Source organism: Cryptotermes secundus, unplaced genomic scaffold (genome assembly GCF_002891405.2).
Source record: "Cryptotermes secundus unplaced genomic scaffold, Csec_1.0 scaffold598, whole genome shotgun sequence".
NCBI classification, from domain to species: Eukaryota; Metazoa; Arthropoda; class Insecta; order Blattodea; family Kalotermitidae; genus Cryptotermes; species Cryptotermes secundus.
Genome location: NW_019723311.1, coordinates 764,582 through 792,242, shown reverse-complemented (window position 1 = coordinate 792,242; position 27,661 = coordinate 764,582). Strand labels below are relative to the sequence as shown.

At 36.6% G+C, this 27,661-nt stretch overlaps 1 protein-coding gene across 4 annotated transcripts in view; it reads left to right on the top strand.

The window, feature by feature from the left end:
• The window catches only part of LOC111861802 (TGF-beta receptor type-1), a 54,725-nt gene that overhangs the window by 10,157 nt on the left and 16,907 nt on the right, over nucleotides 1-27,661 (top strand). The window contains exons 2-4 of one of the 4 annotated variants that reach the window (XM_023846664.2): nucleotides 247-364; nucleotides 13,892-14,064; nucleotides 25,570-25,815. In XM_023846664.2, the coding sequence (XP_023702432.1) occupies nucleotides 247-364; nucleotides 13,892-14,064; nucleotides 25,570-25,815 (537 nt within the window). Of the gene's footprint in view, nucleotides 1-246; nucleotides 365-6,916; nucleotides 7,120-7,876; nucleotides 8,032-13,891; nucleotides 14,065-25,569; nucleotides 25,816-27,661 lie in introns of all 4 variants that reach the window. The other 3 variants (XM_023846663.2, XM_023846665.2, XM_023846666.2) reach the window with 3 other exon arrangements.

Genomic DNA, 27,661 nt, shown 5'->3' with positions numbered 1-27,661 from the left:
TCCTTCCAAATGCCATAGCTACTAACCGTTAATGATTATCTTCCCAGCTCATCCATTGACACATAGTCTTGGCATGTGATACAGTGTCATCAAAGAAAATAAGAACGAATCATTTAAGATGTGATAGCATTTCCAGTTACAGTTCTGAATGCCTTGTTCTTCTCTTTTCATTAGGTCTTTAGAACATGTAATGTAATGGTGTTAATTGTTTTGCTTGTTAACAGATGTTTGTGTTTATTGTTTTAGGGTTACTATGCCACTGCGATATTTGTGCCGACAGAAATTTTACTTGTGTCACAGACGGGTATTGCTTCACATCTACCTCTTTGCAAAAAGACACTGGAGTTATTACACGTGCATACAGGTGTGTGATTGTTATTTTGCATTTGTTGCATTTTATGAGAGTTGTTTTATTTTGTGAGAATATGATAAATATTGAATAGATGACACAGTGGTAATTGATTCTAGTACTAATATCAAAATCATGTACTTTTGTTTTTCTTGTGGAAATTGTTGCACATGTATATGAGTGTAGTGTAAGTTTCCATATTCATGTATAGTAAGTTTATAAGTTCCAGATGAAGCTGAGTACGTAATATGTACAGAGAGACTACTGTAAATTGTTTTATAACGATGGATCCAAGAAATATCCAATGATAAATACAGTTATATTCGTTCATTTAATGTTTAGATATTGAGTTGGGGTATTTTAGTCTTAAGATGTGTTAATAAGTTACTCATGGTTTACAGTTAGACAGTTATTTAACTGTAAACAAATGACATCTGACATGTATGGATAATTTGTCACGTGCAGCAGGAAAAGATTGTTGAGGTGAGTTATTTGAATATATTATAAGAATACAGTATGCAGTTTAAATTTTGTACTTTTCTTGTACCAGGGATGATGCTTAAAATTGCTTCTAATATGAATTTCTGCATGTACTTAAACTACAATATTACCATTTTGTTTTTATTCAGAATATAGGTACCTGTGCAGTCACATATGATCTTGGCTTACAAAAATTCCTTAGCAATTTTGTGTGTTATACTAAATGGGTGATATGACTGTCTATTCTCTTGCAGGCAAGAGAGTACTGGATGTAGCAGGAGGATGGATCCTGTACATTGTGTTATGTCCAGTTGCCAGGTTCTGGGGTTTAGCCAGTCTCAGGAGGTTAGCCATGTGTGGGGGTTCCTTATAGGTCCCACCTGGTCTTACGACCAACCAGCATCCATTTCCATTCACATTAACTCTTGTGTCATTTTTCATGTTTTCCTTATTTGAAACTATGAATCTGTTTTTAACTTATCCTTTATTACAGCATTTCCTGCTGTATTACTTTTGCCAATTTCCTGAATTAGTCCTTTGACCCTGACCTTTCCTGAATTACTTTTCAAGATTGTGTCTCTGCTTTACATCACCTGGAACTGGAGATTGTAGAAATTATTACCTAGCTTGTTTATTGTGTGTTGGTTCTTGAAAGGAAATTGCTCGATAGGAAATTGATCGACTATGTATGGTATGTATATAATAAAGACAGTGGGACTGGGATGTTATGCTATATATTGAATAATTTTCAAATTACATTTAAAATATTTTGGCATTTCACAAGTGTGTTCTCATAGAAGAAAGTTGTTTATGTTCAAATGTTTGAGATATGCAATAGTAGCTGCTACATTCCCAGAAAATATCATGCTTTCAGTACATCCGCTACTACTATTTTACTTATATTGTATACAGGAAATCTAATGTGCTAAGGATTACCAGTGACATTGAACAGCAGAACAGACAGTTTTGTAAAGCCAGGACATTGGCATTTTAGAAAGAAGTGTATTGATTGAACAAGAATATGACATATTTTGTAGTGTAGTGTTGTTTAATATTCATAATGTAAAAGTTGTGTATTTATGTATATATATATATATATATATATAGATTGGACAGTATAGTGACTAGGTTATAGGCTGTATGATCAGAGAATTGGGGTTAAATTCGTGGCAGGCTAAGTGTTTTTTCTCTTCTCCACTGCATCCAGACTGGCTCTGAGACACACCCACCCTCCTTTACTTAGGGGAAAAGCAGTCAGGGTATGAAGCTTGTCACACACCTTCCTCTGAAGGGAAGGTTAAGATAAAGAAACCAGGATGTGAAACTCATCTCTCACCTCCATCTACAACCAAGGTTAACAATACGTCAAGCTGTATCTTACTCTGCTGTGTTTATGGCATGGAGCTATATCTCTACCTCCCATACATCTTTATGACATGGTTCTTACTTAATTAATCACGGAGATGACTTGTACTTTTTCTCAGTCTTAATCAAAATGCATTAATGTGAGAAGTCACTTGTGTTAATGTTAATATACCATGCTTCTCAGGTTTGAATTCATTCCTGAAGGGGTAAACTGTTACAGCTATTTTTGCAGTGTTTCTGAATTTGTGTCATAGAAGAGATTTGACTGAACTTTTTTTTTAAAATAACAAAATTAAGGCCATGCTCTAAATTTGTTAAGGTAGTGGTCAGTCCATTTTCATTGACATCTTCATGTAAGACAATTGTGGAGTTTTCTACATGCTTTACCATTCCCCACCTTTGACAAATGTGAAGAATATTAAGTCCACAAGAAGGTTCAGAGAAAACCGTGGGCCATAAACCCTGAATACTCTAAAATAAATATTTTTTTCTGCCAAATACATATATTTGATAACTCCTGTTATTCATTTATGCTTATTTATTTTTATTGTGACTTTTGTAGCTTAATTGGCATTAAATTATATGTTTGTCACCCTTTGGAATAGTTCACTTGTTATATCATTTTTGGTATTCCAATTCATTTACAGAATGAAGAACTCTGATAAGACAAATGGTGTGGAATTTATAAAATTCTTTAAACATTTAACAGACAGTAGTTTTATGTAGTGGATTTATATATTGAAGATTTGTCAGCAAACTTGTTGGTTACTGCATGTCCCATCTTCTAGTTTAAAGTTTGATGAATTTGTTTTCAGTTTAATTTTATGTGTCATCAGTAGTGTGAGACTAGATAAATACTGCAGACCAATTGCATATATTTAGGCACTTAAAAATCATTTAAACTTACATGATTGCTTGAGGACTGCTTAAAGAAACTGTTGAAGTGTGAATAATGGTTTAACTTTCCAGAAAGTATACGCTCAAGAACATGATTTTATTTTACAGTTATTCTTGGCTTGCTTCCCTTTCTGAAGTAGAGAAAGTAGGTTTAGGAAAACACCATGTTGCATGTGAATCCCCTTTTTTTCAACTTTTGAACCTGTATTGAGTGCTGAGGCATTAAAAACCATCCTAACCTCTTTTTTTTTAATGTCCTGCTATGTGGGTGATAAATAAAATTTTGGGGTGGGAGTGACATTTTTGCCACTTGATATATTGTTATGAAATTTTATATGGTAAGAGGTCTTCAGATAATGTGCAACTTTTTCTTGTTAAGGTAGAATGTAAAACAAAATGTTAACTGAATGAAATCTTTATTTAGTTTTCAGTTTGTTGCTGATAACTAATGAACCGTTGGAGCTGGACATTTGAACTTTGATACTGAAATAGATCATAAACATTCTTGCAAATTCTGTATGAAACATTGTTTATAAACAAATGACAGCTGTGAACAGTGCAAAGGTTCAAAATTTTGAGATTATGACTGGCAAATGTAATGTTGACATAAGTAGTAAGGTATTCTCATGGTAATTTAATTTAATTTAATTTGTTGATACTTCAAGTAATCCATACAGGTGATAACAAGTCACCACAGATATATAAGTAGGCCATTATTAAAAATGTAGCAATTATAACACACAACCTTGTCAAGAAATAAAACTATGTAATCAAGGACACTTTGTATCAATCACAATATTTCATATAACACTGAAACATAGTAAAACAAAAATAATATACAATAAAAATATATTGTGAATAAAAGGGCAGTATATTTAGGGGTCTAAAAGGTCCCTGACTAGATATTTTAGGATTCACATTCGTAATATTTCTTATAATTCTTTTTCGTACTATAAAAACAGTTTTACTATTAGTTGTGTTTCCCCAAAAGGCAACACCATACGTGATAATAGAATGAATATAAGCAAAATATACAATTTTTAAGTCTTCTATAGTTAAAAACAATTTAAGAGATCTAATAACAAAACAAGCAGAATTTAATTTAGTAATCACCTTATTTATATGCTCTTGCCAAGATAATGTCGAGTCAAGAGTCACGCCTAAAAAATCTGTGTAGTGATTGGGTCCTATGGATACTGAATATAAGTAACGAAAAAACTTACCTTTATTTAAAATTGACCCTAAAGTTATATGTGAGTTGTCCAACCAATTATCCATCATAGTACTGAAATATAAATTAAAAGCATTTGCTATATATTGGTTATTGTTAACCATTTTTCCATCCTTAATTAATGGCGGAGGGTCATGAATATTATTATTTATACCAGTTATATTTATAATAGTGATAATTTGTTACATACTTAAAATTCCAGTCAGTTATAATTAAATGTGATGTGACCAGGATTTGGTCAAATGACCATCTGTACAGAGAGTAGCTAAATTACATTATTTTCTAGGATTATAAAGACCGCCTCTGTGGTCTGGTGGTCAGAGTTCCTGGCTACAGATCCAGAGGTACCGGGTTGGATTCTCGGCGCTACCTAATTTTTCTGAGAAGTAGTGGATCTGGAACGGGGTCCTCTCAGCCTTGTGAGGATAATTGAGAAGCTATTTTCAAGGAAATAGCGGCTCCAGTGTAGAAAACCGAAATTAACCACCTTGGGGATTCATTGCGCTGACCACATGACACCCTCTATCCGCTAAAATTGGCACTAGTTAGTTATTTAGAGAGGGTGGGTTTCCCCATGCACCGCGACCAGTTTGATCTATTGTGCTTCCCTCTGTGATATTCTACCAGTCTCTATACCCTACCGATAAATGGTGCTTACCATCAGTCCCACCGAGCAAGCGAGTTTGGCCACTTGCTTAGCAGTATCTATAATGCTTCCCCCATCTGTCAGAGGCCTTAGAGACTATTATTGGGCGGGAAACGTCCTGGAATTTGGCTCAGTGATCCCCTTTCGGGATATGAGGTTCTTTTACATGCCGTAAAGTTACGACACGGGTCACACAGCTTAAAGTCCCTCCTGGAGGGCTTGTTCCCTGAATTTTTCTGCCCTTAAAAATTCGACGACCTCCTCCGGGTATTTGAACCCGCATACCACGAGTCATGAGGTGGGAATGTTACCTCTAGACTACGGAGGCCGCTAAATTGACACTAACTTCGCCGACAAGCAGTGGTTGCTCGGTCGGTATAGTTCGATTGCAGACTACAGATCACAGAGTTTTTGTTTTATAGGGTTATAAATTTACATTACCTAAATAAGACATTAGCGACGCATAATGTGTAGGACTGGAATCCTCATTGGGAAAGCAGGCTATGAATTCTGCCATGAGCTGCGTATATTGAGCCATAAATAAGAACTATATATTTTTTGAATAGTTGTTTCACTCTCATTAATAGAAGTTAAAGGATGCACTGTATGATATGGTTATGATTATGCTGAACACATGTAATCATTGAGTATTTTGTAGGAATCATTCAGTTCATGCAAAATTTGTTCACGTTTATTCTTGACCACAGCTTCACAAGCAGTGGTAAACTTATTTTCTGTATTCTTATTAAAAGGCTAGAAATATGAGAAATGTATAATGTGCATCTTCTGGAAGGCCCAGTTTGAGCATAATATTGTTATGTGTCAGCCTTCTAATGTCTGTCACATTGTGCTTCCAGAAAATGTAGATATTTCTGTCAATAAAATAGTGACTCCTTGTTCTATAAAAAATGTAGGAAACAGAAAAGTAGAACCATTTGTGAAAAAAAAAATAATAATTAATTAACAGTTTATTTTGATTGTTTAACTGTGTTCAGCTAATATCAGATTACAGCAGATCCCCCATTTAATGTTCCTTCACTTTTCCTCATTTAACGTTCAGTTTCAATGATCACATGTTAATAATTTAAATGTTAAGTTAGCTCCATTTAAGATTGCCCTCATTTTATTCTTCAGGTCCAGTGCTGCTAAAATAGACCTTAAAAGGGGGTTCTCTGTATAACATAATTTTCTGTGTCTACTCTTTAAATTGTGTCTTTAAGTTCATGACATGGTTTAGTGCATTCTTATGCTCTTATTTCTTCATTCACAGAGCAAATAGAATGTTAAGGTAACTTGTCCCTTCTCAGACACTTTCCATGTACCTCATGTTATTGAAAGCAATGTTTCTCTGCACTTCAACCTTCATAGGTAGTTTAAAATTATATTGTCAGCAGGTGTTACTGTATCTTGAATGTTACAAGTGAATTATGTGCAATGCAGTTGGGATACTGAATATAATTTGACATCTCTTTTAGGCTGTATGCTTATAATCTGGAACTATTGGTGTTATTTATGTTATGTTATTTATTTTTTATTAATAGAAGTGTATGTTATGTTGTTTATTTATTATTAATAGAAGTGTATCTTAAATACACAGTGATTATGAATTGACTTCTACATAACTATGTTCTGCAAATCAGTCCATTTCTCTGACAGTTGATTTATGTATCATTTATGTAAATCACAATTAGCTATATTTCTCATGTGCTTTAAATCCAATCTTGTATTAGTATTTGAGAATAAGTAACATTTAAATTAAAAACTCTGTCTGCATGTATTTGATGACATTTTCAAAGAGAACTTATAATTTAAGTTTTTTAAAATTTGTTTATACAAGTTTTCAGCAACATCATTATTTTATTGGTGACACAAAACTGATTCACTTATGTAGCACTTTTATGTTTTTGAGAGCAGTACATGTATTTTCTGTGTGTTGGGTTTTGTGAAGGTGTCTAAACAAGAAGAACTTTTTCCCGAGGGAGTTTCCTATTGAGTGCTCAGTGTACAGCCGTCAGACGCCTGAGATGCAAGTTGAATGCTGCAACAATTCAGATTGGTGCAACTCCTCTTTGGTCCCATCTCTGGCCACCCCCATCACCACTACCACCACCACCACCACCACTACCACCATTCACACATCCCTGATGCCAGGTAAGGTGGGCTTCATCCCTTTGCGTTGCCCGCCCATCAGCTCCCTCATCATGTGACGATAGCTTGCTGCAACCTATTAATGTATTAATCTCATGCTCTCTTACAGTGTGTCGTATGGCTAGGTGTGATAAGTTTCGTATGGACATGATGCTGTGGAAGTACAACTTACTCTTTACTAACTGAGTGCAGTTTTCTTGTGATTTGTGTGAATTTGTATCCTTAACATAGTAGACATAGTGAACAGCTCAATAGCAGGTGTAGTGGTTTTGTTTTCTCACATTTCTATTTGGAGTTAGGGAATAGATGGAAATGGTAGCTTGAAAATATGTCATGAAATGTGTGATGTTCAGAGAGTTGTTGCTTCCATGTCTGTTGTAGAGCGTTTCTGGGCAGAACACAAATGACACGCAACACAACAGCCTTGATGGGCAGTAGTCTCTTTGATAAGGTAGTTTATTTAGTATTGTAGATTAACCAGAACCTGTGATTCCTTGTACAGTACTTCCCCTACCTGTTATAATATGAGACCAGAATAATTAAGCATCATTTTATGCAGAGAATTGTGTTTTGTCTAGATTTGAAACTAAATAAGATGAATGGCTGGGCTGGACTGGCTACTCCCCTAAGACCCTGGCTGACTGATGCAATTTATGTTTGTGGCATGTTCTTAATATTTTTTTTTTACATTTTTTTGGAACTCACACTTTTTTTTTCCTAATCCATGTTTGTGTCTTCTGTGTGTTGTGTTTAAAAACAGGTGCCTGGAGAAAGCATTAGTCTATCCACCTGAGAACCCCATCTTGTGTCATTACGCCAATACCCTTAATGACACTTTTGTAATAGGATGTTGCAAGGATCGCGACATGTGTAATAAAGATTTGAAACCATCTCTACATGTTAAAAATAAAACAGGTAGGTCTTAGGGCTGGCCTAGGTCTGCAATGGTCACAGCATCCAAGCTAGTCGGTGGAAGTGCATGCACTTTGCACAGTTCCATCACTCCTTATATGTGTTGCTTAACATAGATTCTCCTTTGGTCCCAACCTACATGTAATTACAAGAACACTGTTCTTACTGTCTACTTCTGGATTGTGTTTCTTTTCTTTATTTCCAGGTACATTGAAGCATGCGCTTATCCATTGCACCTTAAATTTGCTTCTGTTTCTGTTAAATTTTCTCCTCTGATGATGTTTTTTGTTTCCAGATGTGTGTGGAGCATGTAGTGAAACACACATTTTAGGACCTGATTATCCTCTTTTTTTCCAGCTATACTTCTGTTGTAATTTTTAAAAGATGGAGCATATTGCTTTATGTTTATATTTATTTTCCAGCATAACCACTGTATCTTGGGTAGGGCTGCATGCTACAAACTTACTTTCCCCTGACATAGTGTGTAACTGCGTTTTTCACAGTTCACTGAGGTTGACTGGATACAAAAACGGTCTGTAAGAGAGTATTTTTGTAACTCCGTCTTACTAAATTTTCAGCCAGAGGTTGTGTTCTTTCATATAGGACCTTTAAGTTCTCTGACTAAAAAAATGGTTCTGATGTATGCAGGAATTTTTAAATACTTCTGTGTGAAAAGAAAGTATGCTAATTTGAGAGTTAATTTTTAAATGTCTGAATTAATAATGATGTTAAATTCTATGCATTTATCCTCTCCTTACCTGACAAAAGAGCATAGAAATTTCCATACTCTGTAACCAGCTGAGTGCCAAATAAGAAATGAAGCCCAACACTTAAAGACCAAGGAAATGGTAATATGATTCCTTGTAAAGACCGAATCATATTCCAGTAACAAGAAATTATACTGAACTGAGGTAGTCAAAAGTAAACTAGATTTGTTAAAGAAAATTTATCTTTTATATCTTGTAAAACGGTAATTTTAAAAGAGGGGCCAATAAATTGATAAGGATTAGAATTTAGGTTTTAGGCATTGTTATATTTATTGCATAAGAAGTGCTCTATAGGTTTGTTACATTAGTCAGAAATATTTCTCTTTTGAAAAACTACATTACATAACTCCCACCATTCAAGTACATGTTTATGATTATTGACCACTGTGATGTGTACTAACCATGTTGCATATAGCAGACCCTCTAACATTTTTCTTTTTGGTAAGGATTTCAACACTGTAGCCAGAGGTTTGTTCATAGATTTAAAAGATTTTCATTCTGTTTCTTTTTCATTAATTTGAAAACATACATTCCCATGGTGACAGTGTACATAGCCTATTAAAGTGGTATTTGAAAACATTATTGCTTGAATAATCTAAATTTTAAAACTGGAAGGTGGAGTACTGCATTAATTGCGGACAACATTTTAGTGGTGTGGCCATTCATCAGTCAGATTTCCAGAGAAGATGTTCATTAAGTTAAATGCTACTGTTGACTGTCAGGCTGCACAGAGACTTGAGACAGTATGTTTGTAGACTGTGGTATTCTTATCAGTCTCTTGACCTAAGTGTGGGACATAACATATTTGCAGAATAAAAGTGGTTGTGAAGAAATTCTGTACAAACTCTTGAGTGTCAATACAAATTAAGTCTTATAAAATGAAATCTCCAGTAACTTATATAACTCTGATAACACAATAATGTGAGATCAGGATTGATGCATTTGCCCAGTTTGATGTTCGTGGCTCACTTGTTTGATGCAAATTGTAACTTAACTCCTGCCAGGCATGTACAAGAACAGGTCTTCATATTCTGCTGAAATAGTACTTTACAAAAGACTTTATAATGGTAACTCTTCAGTCCTTTCCAGTTCATAATTCACCATCACAGAGCATACATCAGTTTTGATCAATGTAAGGATTGGTTCATATTTTGGCACCAGAAATGAATTCTGCGTCACACCAAAAGTTGTTTGTGGAACCTAACCAGCTAGTGACCGTGACTTTCATATCTTCTTATGTGTCTGAAACATGTTAACGCTACCACCTGTATGTGTGTCACTAATTTGTATATTACAGAAATATTAGTAGAATGTCCATTGAAATGTTTATGTATGTATAATTAGAGGAGATATATTCACAATGTTCCCCCTTGTATAAGCACTGAGGTTAGATAACAATACATCATGGAAGGGATTGTTTGAAAACTTCAAGCTGAAGAATTCTGAGTATGTAGAGTACTTGGCTTCTGCTTCGGTGTGTCCTTACTGTAAAACATCAATGCAATTAAACTGTAAATAATATTGTGTGTTCTTTGAAACACTCTTTTGTTTCCCTTTCTAGTAAATCTATGAACATAGTGTTGCAAATTTGTTACTGTAACACTCAGTTTTGTAAAAACTTCCGACAGATAGAAACTGAATTCATGAGGCATACATTTGAGAAAAATTTGATTAAATTAAAATTCAGAACAGTGTTACACTACACATTTGACCACTTACCCACATTATTGCCAAGGTACACGTTTTTTATAACAGCAAATTTTCTATAGAAGCTTGATGCTTGAGAATGCTGAAAGTATAAAATACATATACGTGGGGCAATCCAAAAGTTTCCGAAATTTGAATTTGCATGCGAATGGTTATGAGTACATCGAAATACCGCTAGGTGTCTCCTCACACATCCTTCTTGAATCAGTGTGGCAAGCGGCGTCGAGTTGAGTGGTTGGGTTTATTGTTGGTGAACATATTTCCATTGTTGTGTTTCCGTGAGTTTGCGGTTTTGCGATGGCTGACCTGAGAGAGCAGCGTGTCTGTATAAAGTTTTGTTTCAAACTTGGGAAAACTGCTGCAGAAACGCACCAAATGTTGAAGCAAGCTTTTGGTGAAAACAGTTTAGGCCAGACACAAACTTACAACTGGTATAAGCGTTTTAAAAATGGCCAAACATTGACTGATGATGACAATCGTTCGGGACGGCCATTAACGGGCAAAACACCAGAAAATGTCGCAAAAGATAGGGATCTGGTTCTGCAAGATCATCAACTGATCATCGAAGACCTCTCTAACACCTTGGGACTAAGTTATGGTACATGTCAACAAATTTTGTCAGAGGAACTGAACATGAGGAGGATTGCAATGAAGTTTGTGCCCCAACTGCTGCAAAATGAACAGAAGCAGCATCGCTTGGAAATCTGCAGGGAACTACAGCAACAGCTTCAAGAGGATCCAAACTTTCGAAGGTTGCCACTGGTGACAAAAGTGGGGTTTATGGCTACGACCCTGAAAGCAAGCAGCTATCGTTGCAATGGAAGAGTCCTTCTTCACCTCGGCCAAAAAAAGCTCGACAAGTCAAGAGCAACATTAAGTCCATGTTCTGTTTTTTTATATTGACGGGATTGTTCATAAGGAGTTCGTCCCTCCTGGTCAGACAGTCAATAAAGAGTTATATCGCGATGTTCTAAGGCGTTTGAGGGAGGACATGAGGAGAAAACGTCCAGAGAAGTGGCAAACAAACGACTGGGTACTCCTCCATGACAACGCATGACCGCATATGGCTTACATTGTGCAGGAATTTTTGGCTAAAAACAAAATGGCAGTTGTTCCCCACCCACCGTACTCGCCAGACTTAGCTCCATGCGACTTCTTTCTCTTCCCCAAGATGAAAATCAAGTTGAAGGGGCGAAGATTTGATACAGTTGAGGAAATTCAAGCGGAAACGCAGACAGTACTAAACACCCTAACAAAGAAAGACTTCCAGGATGCATTTGAAAAGTGGCAGAAACGCTGGGATCGGTGTATGCGCTCCCAAGGGGACTACTTTGAAGGTGATGGTACAGAATAAGATCTAGGTAAGATGCAGTAGTTTTTATTAATATATTTCAGGAACTTTTGGATTGCACCACATATTAATAAGTTATACAAACACATGTCTCTTTTAAAAAATATGAAAAGGTAATTTATACAAAAGATCTATACCTGGTAAGTGAATTTAAGATCCCATGACCACAAAATGCTGTGAAACTCAGAACCAACTGGATGTGTGAAATTGTTACAGTGAAGCTGAAAATTAAATTTTTGTCCATCAGCATAACTGTTTTAAGTTCTCTTTGCATGTAATGATTGAACATTCACATCCCATTTGAAAAGGGCAAGCAAATATGATGATAATGATATTCGAAAGTGATATTTCAATGTAGGTTTTATGTATGGTTGAAAACATATTCAGTTAAGAGTTCGGACTTTCTGTATTGACTCTAACTCAATCATGAATACAACTGTATAGAAAAAAAGTGATTGGTTAAAGATTTGAGACAGTTGTTGATCCATTATGCTGCAGTTGTGTTGGCTGCTATCTTTTGCCTGAGGTGTAGTTAATATACACTGGGAGTTGGCTATGCTCCTGCCTTCAGGTGATGGAATGTTAGTGAACTGACATACTTTTTGTTTTGTTTTCACTACTAATTTGAATGGTTGGTTGAAACCCAGAACCTTCTGCATATAAAGTTTGTAAACATCAGTGCTGCCCCTGATGATTAGCATACAAATTTAGTATTCAGAGGGTGCTGGGTTCAATCCAAATTGTTGCCTGTAATATTGAAAGTAAGTGCAATTAAAAGCATGTGTCACTATAATGGCAGTAGCATTCCTTCACTATGTTACATTTGCAACGTTGAGTTAAGTGATGATACTTAAAATCCAACAAAAGTTGTAGGTTTAGATCTCTCAGGATTTTGGTTCAGGTCACATGCCTGTCTTTTAAAATTTCAACCCTTATATTCATATGTCAGTACTGTGCCAAGCTGCTTGCTCAGAACACGCTGTGAAATTGTACGCATGTGGTTGGATTCTCTGCCCTGGTTTGCACTAAATTACATAATTGCTAGGTGAAGTTTTGACTACCTATCTAGTTATGATTGTGGTCTTGTGACTTGTGATACCATGTAATCTTGCAATACCAGCATTTTGGAGGAACTTGCTGCCTCCATACACAGGACAGAAGAGAAGACAGTGACAGTAGTTACACTGAAATGTTGGTATCCATTCATACGATTATGAGCACATGTTGATTCTTGGGTAGGCAGCCCGGACTCTTTGGATTGTCATTGTTTCCTTATCACTTCTAGGTTAATTCTAAACATATCAGAAACAAATGTCATTTTTTATTATCGTTATTCATAAGATTCATTAATATCTGCAAAATTACTAAATATTAACTTCATTTGTAACAATAACAGAACTTGTGTTTAATCAGATATACAGACTTTCCTCTTAGAATGAAATTAGTAGAGAAAAATTAAGGTTATAATTACAAACATCAGAATAAATAGTGATGTTGCGAAAGGTATATAAACGAAATTTGTACAAAAATAGTTGTAATTTAAATCCTTATGGTACACTAATTTGACAAAGATAATTTTTTCTCTGTACAAATATTTGTATACCCTCTGGAAAATATTTGGTTCCTATGGCATTATCTTAATGTACTCTTCATTACATATCTAACAGTAGACTTTCATCTTTCATCTATATTAACATATGTACAAATAAGTGTTATAGTGTAGTATGGTGTTGTGTAACATAATACTAATTTGTTCCTGCTGAACCTACTCTCTACTGCATATCAGCACTGCCGAGAATTGACTCATCAGACAAGTTATCTTCTAAGCAAATTGGAATTGCATTTGGTAGAACCAAGTTGATTCCTCTGAAACCAGCTACCCTGAAATTATGATGTTAAGTACACAGCAACTGATTCCTTTCCATTTCTCTCATGTTCACACTTTTTGATAGTCATCCCAACATCTGTCATATTCTCCGTAAACAGAAAATTGTGGGTAAAGACAAGGGTCTGCTCATATGACACTGTTTTTGTTCAGGTGTTTTGATAAGAGCGTTGTCTTTCCGCCTGGATTCCCCTTATGGTGTCTCAACACCACCAACATAGATGTAGAGAAAGGGTATGTGGTTGGATGCTGTGATGATCGTGACTTTTGTAACCGTGACTTGCACCCAACATTTGCAGCACCAACACAACCACCACAATCTTCAGGTGAGGCAGAGGAAGCTGGTTGCTGTTGGGAGCTTGTGTGACTCGTCCATGCCGCTTTTGAGTCTTGTGTCTGACAGTGGAACGATGTTCGTCAGATGCTTGATGAGCAGTGCTTAACTTGGAGAAAATATATGGTCACAGAATAAGTGTGACCCTAAAAGTGACACTGCTTGTCAGTCCATTAGTTCCCTTTGTGGTTTCTTTAGCTACATTCTTATGCTATATGAGATGTGGGTGTACCTAGTGGTCAGATTTATTTTGCCTAAATTGCCAGTGATAGCAATATCCATTCCACCTTAGCATTCACACGCCCATATATACAATATTATTATTCCCATATGAAAGGTGGATTTAGGGTAAAATCCTACATTTATTAATAATTTTTTGGAACATTATTCGATATAAAGCATTTGAATTGATTCAAGGTTGATCATTTTATGGTATACATAACACGGTTTTAGTTTTGAGAACTGTGTAATAGAGTGAGAATATTTCATTCATCTCCTTCCAACTTTGAAGATGTATAGTAAAAGTGAATTAATTATGAACATGATAGATCTCTTATTATGAATTTTACACTTCATCATATTATCTTCTGGCTGTCACACTGTATCAAAATGCTGATGAGACCCTTAGTGCCTCTTACTTCAGTGGCTTCCCACTGTGTCAGCTCAGGTTCAATCCAATGTCAGGTCATGTGGGATTTGTGTTGACAGAGTGGCACTGGGGCAGGTTTTCTCCAAGTACTTTGGTTCCCTCTGCTAGTACTCATTCTACAAACTATTGCATATTAATCAAACACACTATCATCAGTGCTGTATAGGCTCATTACTGACAGTGTTGTTAAAGTAAAGTAAATGTTTCCCTGTAACAGGCCGTGGACGCCCATAGGGTTTTGAGATGTTGAGGTTCCCACATTTTCTAGATAATCGGCTCATAAATGGCGGTAAGGTTGTCAGCCCTACGCGCTGACCACCCTTTACCCCAAAGAATATTCCTGGTACTCATTTCTGTTAGAGGCTGAGTCAACCCCGGGGCTATAGTGCAGCTGGAAGGATTAGGTCAGTTAAAAAAAACCAATGACCCCTTCGGGACTTGAACCCGTGACCTTCTGGCTTGTAACATAGTCCCTCAACCAACTAAGCTACCGCATGCCCCTACTGACAGTGTTGTTAATTAACGTATGTCCTCCTTGGGAAAAAATCAACAAGGTAGATAGAAGATCATCATGAATGGATCCCCCATCTCATAACTTTGCAGTTGTCTTGGTAACCTACAGGTACATAAAAAGGAGCTACAAACTTGGAACAGTGTATGTAGTAGAATGTATCCATTTATTAGGTCATTTTGATGTAATCATAGTTTCAGGTAAAGATCTGACATATTTCATTACAGATGATTTCAGGATTTTACAGTTCTCCAGTGTTAATGTTGAGCCAGTTTTTTGGTAGATATTGACTGCATTGGCAGTGTTTGAGAGATCTTTATTGTCTCTATGTGCAAAACAAAGTGGCTGCTGCTAATGCTAGATAGTTTAAATCTGTTGGGTAGTCTCTTTGCCTTGGAGATGGAGAGAGTAATAATATCTTAAACATTAGAAGTACGTGGTGCCATTACAGAAAATCAGGATTGACAATAGTATTTGTGTACATGCATGCACATGCACACACACACACTCACACTCACACACACTTAGTGCAAAAATTTTCAAGAAGTTAATCAGTAGTAATAACAGGTGTGTTTCCAAAGTATTGAATCTCATTTGAGGGATTTGAGGATTGATTTTGCACTGATTGTAACTAGCAGTTTCTGATTGGTAGGTAGTGTGGCCATCAGCTGCTAGTCTGTGGTGATGATGTGAATCCATTGGGAGATAACACGGATACCATAAAGAAAAACGCAGGCAATTTAATTGACACTAGTAAGGAGGTTGGTCTAGAAGTAAACGCTGGGAGAACTAAGTATGTGTTGCTGTCTCATCACCAGAGTGCAGGGAAGTAGCTAACAGATCCTTTGAAAGTGTGGCACAGTTTAGACGTTTGGGAATGACAAAACATAGTTTGATTGAAGAGGAAATTAAGAGGACATTGAATTCGGGTAATGCTTCCTACCATTCAGTCCAGAACCTCTTGTCTTCTTGTCTGCTCTCAAAAAACATAAAGATTAGAATATAAAAAACTATGATTTTGCCTGAGGTTTTGTATGGATGTGAAACTTTGTCTCTCACATTAAGGGAGAAACATAGACTGGGGATGTTTGAGAAGAAGGTGCTGATAATAATATTCGAACCCAAGAAGGATGAAATGACAGGAGGTTTGAGAAGACTGCAAAATGAGGAGCTTCATAACTTATACTCTTCACCATGTGTAGCGCACACTGGAAAGAAGAGGAATGAATATAGGATATTGGTGGGAAAGCCAGAAAGAGAGGAACCACTAAGAGGACCAAGATGTGGCTGGGTGGATAATATTAAAATGGATCTTAGAGAGACAGGAAAGAATGATGTGGACTGGATTGCTCTGAGTCAGTATGGGAACTAATGGAAGGCTCTTGTGAACATGGTACTGAATTGTCAGGTTCCATAAAATTTTGGGAAATTCTTGAGTACCTGCGTGACTGGTGGCTTCTTAAGAAGGGCCCAGCTTCATGGAGTTATTTAGGTAGTGTGTCAGTTTTATTTGGCCTGCATTGGTTTAAGCAGATCTGAGCCTTGGAATTTAAGAATTGTTCCAATGAACGAGTCAGAGTCAGTATAGAGTTACGGTATTGCAAAGTGGAAAAGTATCCTATTGTAAATTCTTTCAGTTGTACATTATTCATAAATTATGTTATAGAAATGCTGCTGATAACTGAAATTGAGTTTGGAACTTGTTGACAATGTAACCAGTATGCTGTTCATGGTTTGATATATTTAGGACCAAAAGTCTTCACACCTCTAAATTTCTGCCTTCAACATTGCATGGTAGTTTGATGTATGTTCTGATCTTAATGTGGATGCAAATGTATAAAGATATTGAAACAAATGGTGATAAATTTCAAATTGTCTTAACAATGTTTGGGCCTAATCGCAACCTTTTGAAAAAATGTTAGATACCTGCAGACGTACATAAGTGTAATTTTTAAAGAACTAGCGTTTATTTTCTTGTTCTGCAAAAGATTCACTAGTATGTGCTTGTGGGCATAAGGAGCTGGGTAAATTAGGAGTGAGAGAAGTACTTGAGGACAGGCATGTGCCATTCTTTGTAAAAGTTGCAATGGGTGGTGGTGGTCGGTTGTTAGATGATGATTGCTTGAAGTGGGTTTAAAATTGCTTGGTAGTACTAAATAGTATAATACTGTCACACGGTTTTACATTTAATCTGGATATATTTTAGTTGATCTGCATTCAAGTACTATTTAAGGAATGCATAAAGAGTATAAATTGCATGGTCGATCATTGATGGGAAAGCAAGAGCATTTAATGTACAATATAAATCAGATTTGGAAAATATGTAACATATTTTGGCAGTTATGATTTGAGAATCCTATGTAGGAAATAGAACATGCTTCAACTTTTTTCTTATTGACATCACAGTTTTCCTCAGTATCTTTAGGTGAATGCTGTAGTAATTCTTAAACCATGACTGCATCCCCTTAGACTTTCACTACTTGCCATTCATGCATATCTTCCCATATTATTTGACACTATCTAACAACTGTGTTTGAAAGTGTGTCATCATAAATAACTGAACAAGAGAACCACTCAAGTCAGGTTGAAATCTCATCTATAATTCTGCACATTTGTAGTACCTGTGAAGTAATAACTTCGCACAAAATTTCGACTGCTGATACATGCTGCAAATATCAGAAGAATTTAATGAAACGTATATGCATAGCGTAATAATTCATATGCATTTTGTCTCTTGGTTAATTATTTTGAGAACAGGCTTAACCAAAGAAATGTATGGGGGCATCAAATATTCTGTTTCATTTTTCTCTACGTCATTTGTCTGAAACAGTTTCAGACACTCGGTTCCCAGTATTTTGTGTAATTCATGAATATGGATCATCTCATATTCATATAAAACACTCTTTAGTATCATATTCTTGTGATTGATTATTTACATAACTATGTAATATACCCTATTTTACTTGTATCTTGATAATTTTATGTATTTTGAAAAATTCCAGTACTTTGCTTGTGGCAAAGGACATGAAATTACCATTATGACTACTATTGCAATTATCTCTCTGGAGGTACGTCCTCCTTGAGAAGCCAGCTCTCCCAGAAGTACCTTTTGGTATTCTTACCTGTAGTTAACTGTGAATTCATAAGCAGAATCCATGGAGAGAATTTCCATTATTTTTTATGGTAAGCAGTCTACCAGAGCTTTTACTGACTGACCATTTTAAGCACTGCTGTCAAGGCTCTTAATACTCATAGAATGGTGGGGATTAGTAAAGAGAAGTGCATTTGGGATACTAATTAGCATGGGAGGAAATATCTTACAGAAAAGGAACTCGTGTAATTATTTCCCTGTCAGCCAACATATTTTATTGATTCACCAATAGAGTATCAGCATTCATGAGAAGTGTCAGCATTTCATGTTACACAGTTGTTCCTGAATTGTGTATGTATGTTTATTCTGTAAAGTGTAGAAGATTAATGGTGATATATTTCTAATAGATCATACCATTCAGAGACTTGTACTTGTGGAGCTACTGGGTCTCATGTCAGCAGTCAGATTTGTTCCACTGTAGAGCTGGTTTTGAGGTCTGTCATTCAATGTAATAATTGTCAAGTTTTGTTTCAAAACAACACAAAAGAATATAATGTTCCACATGTGTGTGGCCAATACTTCCTCCTGAAATAGTAATCCACAATATGGAAATTTTGTTTATTCTTTGCTTTTTCATTTTTTATTTCTGCATTTAAATGCCATATCCTGCCGCCAGATATTTCGAGGTTATGTTACCTTACCACACTTTCCATTGTTTTTGTACAATATTGTAATAATAATTGTTCTGCCTTGTATAGTACTTAACAGATTTTTGCATTTTTGGCTAAGGCATGGGTTATGGTCATTGCTATCTCTTCATGGTTTCGTTTATTGCATTGTTGGTTGGTTAATGTTGCTTGCATTAAAGTGTCCTGCATGACTGAGCATTAATATATATTTTTCAATAATTTGTCTTGTATGGTAAGGTGTTTTTACTTTACTAGTTAAATGTATTTTAATATACACTTTCTAATGCAACTTCATTTTATGTGCTCACCCGCTCTTGTACATGTTTTTTTAATCAAAGCCTTACAGAATGTTTGTTCAATCATCAGAGAGAAGGTGACTATTAAATACCCCATAAGATGGATATTCAGGTGCATGTTCAGATCTGTACCTTTCTAGAATATTCATTGTGTCTAATATACAGGTGTCCCTATCAGATCTCCATTTCAGATCATTACTATGAGAAAACTAACAATTAAAGGGATACAATTTGCATCCTCAGGAAGAGAAGCTCAAAGAATGTATCTGTGTAACAGATTGTATAGTTTAGTAAACTTTGCCATGTGACCCACTGGTAATATGAAGAATGTCAGTCTGTTCTCAGTTTCTGTGCATGTTTTATTCAGCATGCAGTGTGGCATGTGGCAATCACATGATGGTTGCAGGTTCATAATGTTGAAGGTCAGGTCCTTGGGTGGAATACATGCAGTCCTTCACACATCCCTGTAAAGAGAAATCCAGTAGAGTGACGTCCAGTGAATGTGGTGACCAGGGGATTATGTTGCATCCAGTTAAATAATCCATGAAGATATCATTCAAGGGTTCTTAAACTTGGAAATTACACTGTTGGGGGAGGGGGGACATCCTATTGATAGGCGATCAGTTGGCCTATGTGAAGAACAACCAGTAATTCTCCATTAAGCCATACCAAACCTTGGCTATCATGGACCGGCTCAGTAGCTTTGAGGATTATCAGAGCCCCATATATGTGTGTTTTACTAATTGGCTCTTACCATAAGGTGAAATGTAGCCTCTTTAGAAAATAAGATGCTTGGAAGGAAACCAGGATTCATATCGATGTGACACCATGTAACAGCAGGAGAGTTCCGTTGGCGTGACTTGTCTGACTTCATCTCCTGGACACTGCATTTTATATGCAAACAGATGCAGCCGTTTGTACTGAACTGTGTGAAACATCGTATGAGGTGCCTACAGTTCCCTGGATGCTTGGCAAATTTATTAAATTTGGCCTTCTCTGAATCAAATGATATATTTGTTTGACCTTATCAGAAACACTCACATGCTCCTGTAGGCTGTTTGTGTACCCTCACTGTTGCAAGGCACTTGTTGAACAGGACCTGGATGGTGTTCTTCTCTGCCATATAACTGCTGTACACTCACCAGTAGTGTCTTTGTACTATAATAAAATGCTTAATTTCTGCATAAGACTAAATACTGTATGCTTCTTGCTGGGGAGACAAAGTTTTCTTTATAGCCACCACAGTGTTGCACAGCAGCCAGAGTGGCAACTTCTAAGTTACATAATGAAGTTTTTTGAAATGTTCTTCCTAGGACCACAAATTTTTGTCTTCTAGCTGTTACAGTTGGCCTCCAGTGGTGGTCTGAAATGGGAGAGGTATGACAGGGACTGTGTCTTTCAGCATGTGGTGGGAAAAAGGAAATGATATAAACTCAAATCAGTTGCAATATCCATATCATTTGAAGCTGAGAAATGAGTTGTTGAGTGCACACATGTATGGATTTCTCTCTTGCTAGCATGAACGTTAAACTGACACATATGTTGGACAATTTGCATCTTGTTTTTTGTTAAAAATTCAGATACTGGCTCTGCTTCTGTTGTCAGGTAAGTGTGTGAAAGTATTCCCTTGCATTTCTAACTGAAAGTGAAATGACAGAAAATGTCCAACATATGTGTTAATTTAATAAGTACCTTTATTGTGAAACTTTGTGGTCAAGACAAAATAATAAATATGACGACAGTGACAACAAAAACAGTGGTGGCAATAACAATAACAGCAGCAGCAACAAAAGCGGTTCTTAAACAAGAAGTTCTGGAGAGAACTAATCACCTGTTTTCCTTTGATATGACATGGACTGCATAGAAAATGACACCTCCGACAATTCTTCATTGCTGCAGGAGCATGTTTACTGAGTTGTTACCTACCAGTGATAAGGGGATACACAGACAGACCAACAGACACACACATCCAACAGTTCTGTTGTTGCCTGTATTCATTGCCACAGGTATGTGTTTACTGAGCCATTGCCTAGCAATGGAAGGAGGGATACCTTTTAGCAGGCCTTTGCTGAGCAACAATAAGTGGGATGCAGGTACAGAGACTCAGACTCATGAGAGGGATTTATGAAGTACACTGTTGAGATGGGCTCAAGTGCCATGATATACAAGGTTCTGTAAGAAAGTTCCTGGAATAGTAGGTCAAAAAAGATATGCTAGCTTAACTTATTAAATTTTTGTCAAAACAATCTCCTTGGGAATGTATACAATGATCCCATCGTTTTTTCCACACCTGAGAAGCACCGTGGAAGTAATTTTCCTTCATGCTGTCGAGTACCGCTTGTGATTCCCTTTGGATGTCAGACACTGTTTCAGAACGTCCCTTTAGTTTCATTTTCAGTTTGGAAAACAAAACAAAATCACAGGATGTTAAGTCTGGCAAGTATGGAGGATGGGGAAAGTTCTGGTCTTTTTCATTGCACTTTTTCTCTCAAGTGTCTCAGAACATCACAGTAAAAGTCAAGAGTTTACAGTAGTGTTAGAAGGAACGAGTTCATGGTGAACAATCCCTTTCATATTGAAAAAAGCAATGAGCATGCTCTTTGTTGAACTCCAGACCTGCTGCGGTTTCCCCCCCCCCCTCTTGAGTGTGGGCTCTTCCACTGCGATGTTTGTTGCTTTGTTTCTGGGTCATAACCGTAAATCCAACTTCCAGCCCCATTATGATCCTTGTAAAAGTGGGGTCCTCATTAACCTTCTCTGTAGCTTGAGACACATGTTTACATGCCTCTACTTTGGTCATTTGTCAAGATTCTGGAAGTAAACTTTGCAGCAGTGCAGCACATGTTCAAATTTTCTGTTAAGATCTCCAGGGAAATTCCATAACTAAACTCAGTGGTGTCTGCGAGCTCATGGATTGTTTGGCGACGGTCTTCATGGATGAGTTCTCAGATGTTTTCAACATTTTCCATCGTTTTGCTGGTGCTGTGTCTCCCTGAATGTTTGTTGTCTTCAGCTGACACTTGACAAGCCTTGAAACATGAATGCCATTCAAAAACCACTGTCCGGCTTAAAGAATGTTATCCAAAAGCCTCACGAAGCATTTCAAGGGTTTTGGTAGTGGATTTACCGAGCTTCACGCAAAACTTGATACAGACACGTTCCTCAATTTTGCCATCCATTGCAGACAAAACAAAACAAAACAAAACAAAGTCGAAAAGCACTTTTGTAAAACAATGTGTGTTCACAGTGCAGTGTCATGTGGCAGACTGATGCAGTAGGCTTGCAGAAGTGTGACTTTGGCCTCCCCTCTCATCTTCTTTCTTCAAGGCAGTTACCACAGTATCAGTCTAGGAACTTTCCAATAGCAAGTTCCATAAAGACTAGTTCAGGCATTCAGAAGCTAATGAAGGGGGATTCACAGACAGCATGGTAAAAGTAAAAAAGTAAAGTTATCCCTGTAACAGGCCTTAAAGGCCCATAGGGTTGTAAGATGTTGAGGGTCCCACATTATCTAGGTAGTCTGCTCAAAGATGGCGGTAAGGTTGTCAGCCTTATGCGCCAGCTGCCCTTTACTCCGCAGGAAAATTATTTAACTAATTCCTGGTATTCATTTCTGCTAGAGGCTGAGTGAACCCCAGGGTCATAGTGCGGCTGGAAGGATTAGGTCAATTGAAAAAATTCAATGACCTCGTCGGGACTTGAACCCGCGACCTTCCAGCTTGTAGCATAGCCCCTCAACCAACTACGCTACTGTGGATAACATAAATCTGCTTTAATTTTTTCAAAATAAGGAAGGTAGTCTAGTAATAAAAACTGCAATTACTCTCTAACCATCTGAATGTTGGGTCAGAGATGAAGGCCTCAGTGTAAAGACTGAATATATGAGATGTGCTACCTAATCAGGGCTATCACATTTCTCATAGAGTGGTATTGAATGGGTATGGAGCAGTGATGGGAGGATTTAATAGTTGAAAAGTGAAGAAACTTCAGAAATGAAACCTTCTCCAGTGCCACTTTGTTCTACATGAATCTCACATGAAGTTGTTTCAGATTGAACCCAAGGCTTCACAGTGAGAAGCCAGAATCTAATCATCCTGTCATTTAATGTTATGTAGGCCTGGTTACTGACAGTGTTGCTAAGCAAACCAAATGTCAGGTTTGTGTTTCTGTTTGCAGATTATGTCTCGTATTTTTTTGCCTGCTGACAGTATCCCACAGGACCAGATACACACCTAATCACTTATTGTCAAGGTTCAGAAACAAGATTTCATAGATATTCTCAGGTGTTCTGATTTCAGTGGATAATGAATGTTGTTTACGCTCAGGGATATTTTTTTCAGTAGTAGCTGTGCATTAGCTCTCTATCAGTGTATCACATTTTGCAAGATGACTTGTCTGCTATTGGCTGTGCTACTGTTGCAGTTAACTTTGTATTGTTAATATCCTTCTGCTTGCAGTCAGCCAGGTGAGTGGTCTGCATGAAATAAAATATTTTAATGTTTCTGGAACTTGGACATTTTGAATATGTTAATAAGAATATATTGCATGTTATTTGTGTATGTTTGTGGGTTGTAGATACCTAAGTCTTGACTATAGAAGCAGTTAACATAATTTTAAAAAATGTTATGTTTTATGTGATATTCCATGTGCTGCTAATGTTAATTAAATAGATGTACTACTAACAAATTTTTCTAGTCCATACTAGAAGGAAATTGGTTCAGAAACAAGTTCTGTTTTGTTACCAGAACACAGGACATGATCATAATATAAGGAAAGCTAATAACTCCTTTTAATTGTGGCAAAGCTCAGATAAATGGGAATTACAGCAACAAATCAAAACTATATTCATGATAAGTTTAAGAACAAATTTTGATGCTGTACAGTCTGCCATATTGACAACATCATAAAATAAACCATACATACAGAGAAGGTTGAATTTGTGAAAATGCTTGCTGCCATTCATTTCAGGCAGCCATCTCCTGTATCCTGTTTAAAAACATGTTTATTTAGACTGTTTAAGAACAGAGTGCCAAGCAGCATATGTAAATGTAAGAAAGAGGCAGTAACAGAAGGCTGGAGAAAATGACTTAATGAAGATTTCTCATAATTTGTACTCTTCACTCGTCTCCTAATGGACTGAGTATTTAGCACACATTGGTGAACAGGAATGTATGCAGAATTTTGGTTAAAAAATCTGAGGGGGAAGAAACAGTCTGGAGACCTCAGTGTGTTCTAAAGTTAATACTAGAACTGATTATAGAGAAAGAGGTGAAGCTGGGGTAACTGATCAGTGTAATTACCTGCTAAGGGCTCACTGGCTGAAGTTTGATTCTCAGCAGGAATAGAGATATATCTCTTTCCCGCCACATCCAGGCTGTCCCTGGTGTGCACCCATCTTCCCATCCAGTGGCCATGGTGTGAACCTGACTAATCACTTTGATGATAAAGTTAAGAATATGTGGAACTCTGCCTCTACTCCCCATACAGTTTCATGGAATTTTACTTAATTAAGCACAGGGAAAACTATGTCTGGTTAAATAGGGTCTGAAAATGGTCACTAGATTCATCTAGAAGAAAAAGAACTCTTCGAGGAAGGTTGAATATGTTGGGTTTTTCACTAGAAGTTGTGAATAGAAATGTTATTTACTGAAATACACATAGGTTGGCAGTTTTTAGGGGGTAATTGAAAAGAAATATGTTAATTGTATTTGAGCAATTATGTTATTTTGCAGGATTTGAGGTTCTCACAGTGGAAGTTATGACAAGTTCTGTCTTCTGGGATATAGCTTCATGTAAACTATTGAAAGTTAACAGATGTTTTGTAGGAATATATTACCTCCATCTTCAGGGTTGAAGAACATGCTAAACAAGAAACCAGCTCTGCTTTGCTGCATGCTTCATCGTGGTTTCTTGCTTGACTTACTCTTCAGTGCTGAAGATGGAGGCAACCTGTTCTTCCAAAACATCAGTTGGCTTTCAGTGGACTACACAGTGTTACATCCCAGAGATGGATTCTTCTTGGAGTTATTCTGTTAGCAGCTACAATTTTATTATTCATCCTGTGAAAATATTGGGAAGTAACTTTGCCCAGATATATTGCTTTCATAGTTAAGAATTAATGATTTTAAGTTTATAGTTTGTGCTAGTTTATTTGTGTTTTGTCATACATACTTATGATACAGTTCATTGTATTATAATGTCAGGCAGATGATTGTGGATACTTGAGAACTGTTTCACTAATTGAGACTTGACTTGTTGAAGAGAATCCACAGGGCCAAGGAACCGTCTCATTGGGCACATGGGAGCTAGCGTTGGTTATTGCTAGCCCTATTGTCATAGTGTGCATCATCGTAACAGTGGCCTATAGCCTGTGGCAGCAGCATTCCCGGCGCAAACACCAACTACCCTATCGGTCTGAGGATTCAATTGAAGCACCAGATCATCCCATATTGGGTGGTGTGTCATTACGGGACATGATTGAAATGACCACAAGTGGTTCTGGTTCAGGTAAGAGTTTTTCACTTTAGTTTTCACAGGTTCAGTCTTATTACATTTTGGTCAGGCTTTGTGCGTATGATGCGGACAACCACTTAACACTGAACTTAATTGTGTCTAGTGTTATAATAAATTTCAACTTAATTTATTCTTATCCAGATTGGTATGTTGTTGTAGCTTTCATCAAGACAACACATTTTTCTAGTGATGTGATATGAAGTAATATTAAAATTGAAATATAAACATGGTAGGCACTTGTGATGTAAAATTACTAAGTCTACTAGCAGAACCTGAAGGTTCAACACTATTAGTACCGAAGTCCATCATATACAATATCATGAGCCAGTTCCATCCACCTTCCACCCACACACACCATTGCCCTAGGATCCCTTTTAATGTTATCCTCCTCTCTGCTCCTTATCTTCTACATAACCACTTCTAGAGAGGTTAGCTCACCAAAATTCTGTTTGAATTTCTTGTCTATGCATTTTGAACTGTCTGCTATGTATAAGTCATGAAGTTTCTTATATGGTACTGGTGGTGATCTAAATAGTTCACTTTATTTTAGGTCCATGTATATTCCTGAGCACTTAATGTTCACTCTCCAGTATATTTTTCTTCAAAACTGCTTTATGGATATGGATTGAGTTTTCTATGGAGATGTTTACTAATAGTTATGGGTCGAATTTAATTTTGGAAGTTAACTTGTTAGGTCTCACTTATATTTCGCATGAAGTACAAACTGCACTTTACCAGATTCCTCAAAAATGACTCTGAACAGAGAAATTGGAAGTTACACAAAATATAGGTCTCTTTAGGACTGACATCTTCTAGATGAACTGTCATTCAGTATGGTGTGTAACAGAATATAAAGGAAAATAATTTCTGACTTTGTGCAGTCCAACAGTAGATTTATATGTGCAATAAATGAACATCAAGGCTAAGGAGGTGTACAGAATAGAAAAGAACATATCTTATATAATGATATCAGGTAACTTTCTGTCAATATTTTGAGTGAACTGCTGTACTGAAAAGCATATCAAAAAAAGTATATCAAAAAGGAGTCTACTTTACTGGCATAAAAGTGTTCAACAATCTGCCACAAAGTATTAAAAACTTGGGCAATGATACTAAAAAGTTTAAATCAGAGTTAAAGAATTATCTACATGCTCATTCCTTCTACTCTTTAGATGAATACTTCAATGTAAATAGAGAATGATGTAAAATTAAGTTATATTAATTTTTCAGCTAAAATTGCCTGTACTTATGTATGTAACCTTTTGACTTTTTCTGTATCCAAAGGTACTAACCTGCTTAGGATTTATAGAATGTAAATAAATTCAATTCAGATTCAATGAAAAACTGCAGAAATCTGTTACTAAATGCTTTTCCAGTATCTTTTAATAAATTTTAATTTAATCCATCTTCTCCTGTACCTTCTCCCCCCACTTAACTTTTTAAGTTTATATGGAGTTCATCTGAAGTTGCTAGTTTTGCATGATTAATTTTTGAGTGCAAACACTCTGTCCGTTGTGTCTGTAAATCATGAAAATAATTTGTGTGTGGCCCTTTTCATGTAGAACTTACTTGGAATTTATGTGCATAATGTTTGTTTGTTGTTGTTTTTGTTTTTATGACACCGCAGCCCCAGTGGGACTAGGCCTACCTCCATGAACTTCTCCGTTCACTTCGGTTTTTCTAGATTCGGTACACATTCGGTAAGACTCCTTGGGCGGGTGATCAGCTCATTGCAAGGCATCTACCTGTACACAAACACAGAAAAACGCACACACACAAACATCCATGCTCTGAGTGGGATTTGAACCCACGATCCCGGTTTCCAAGCAAGCGAAGACAG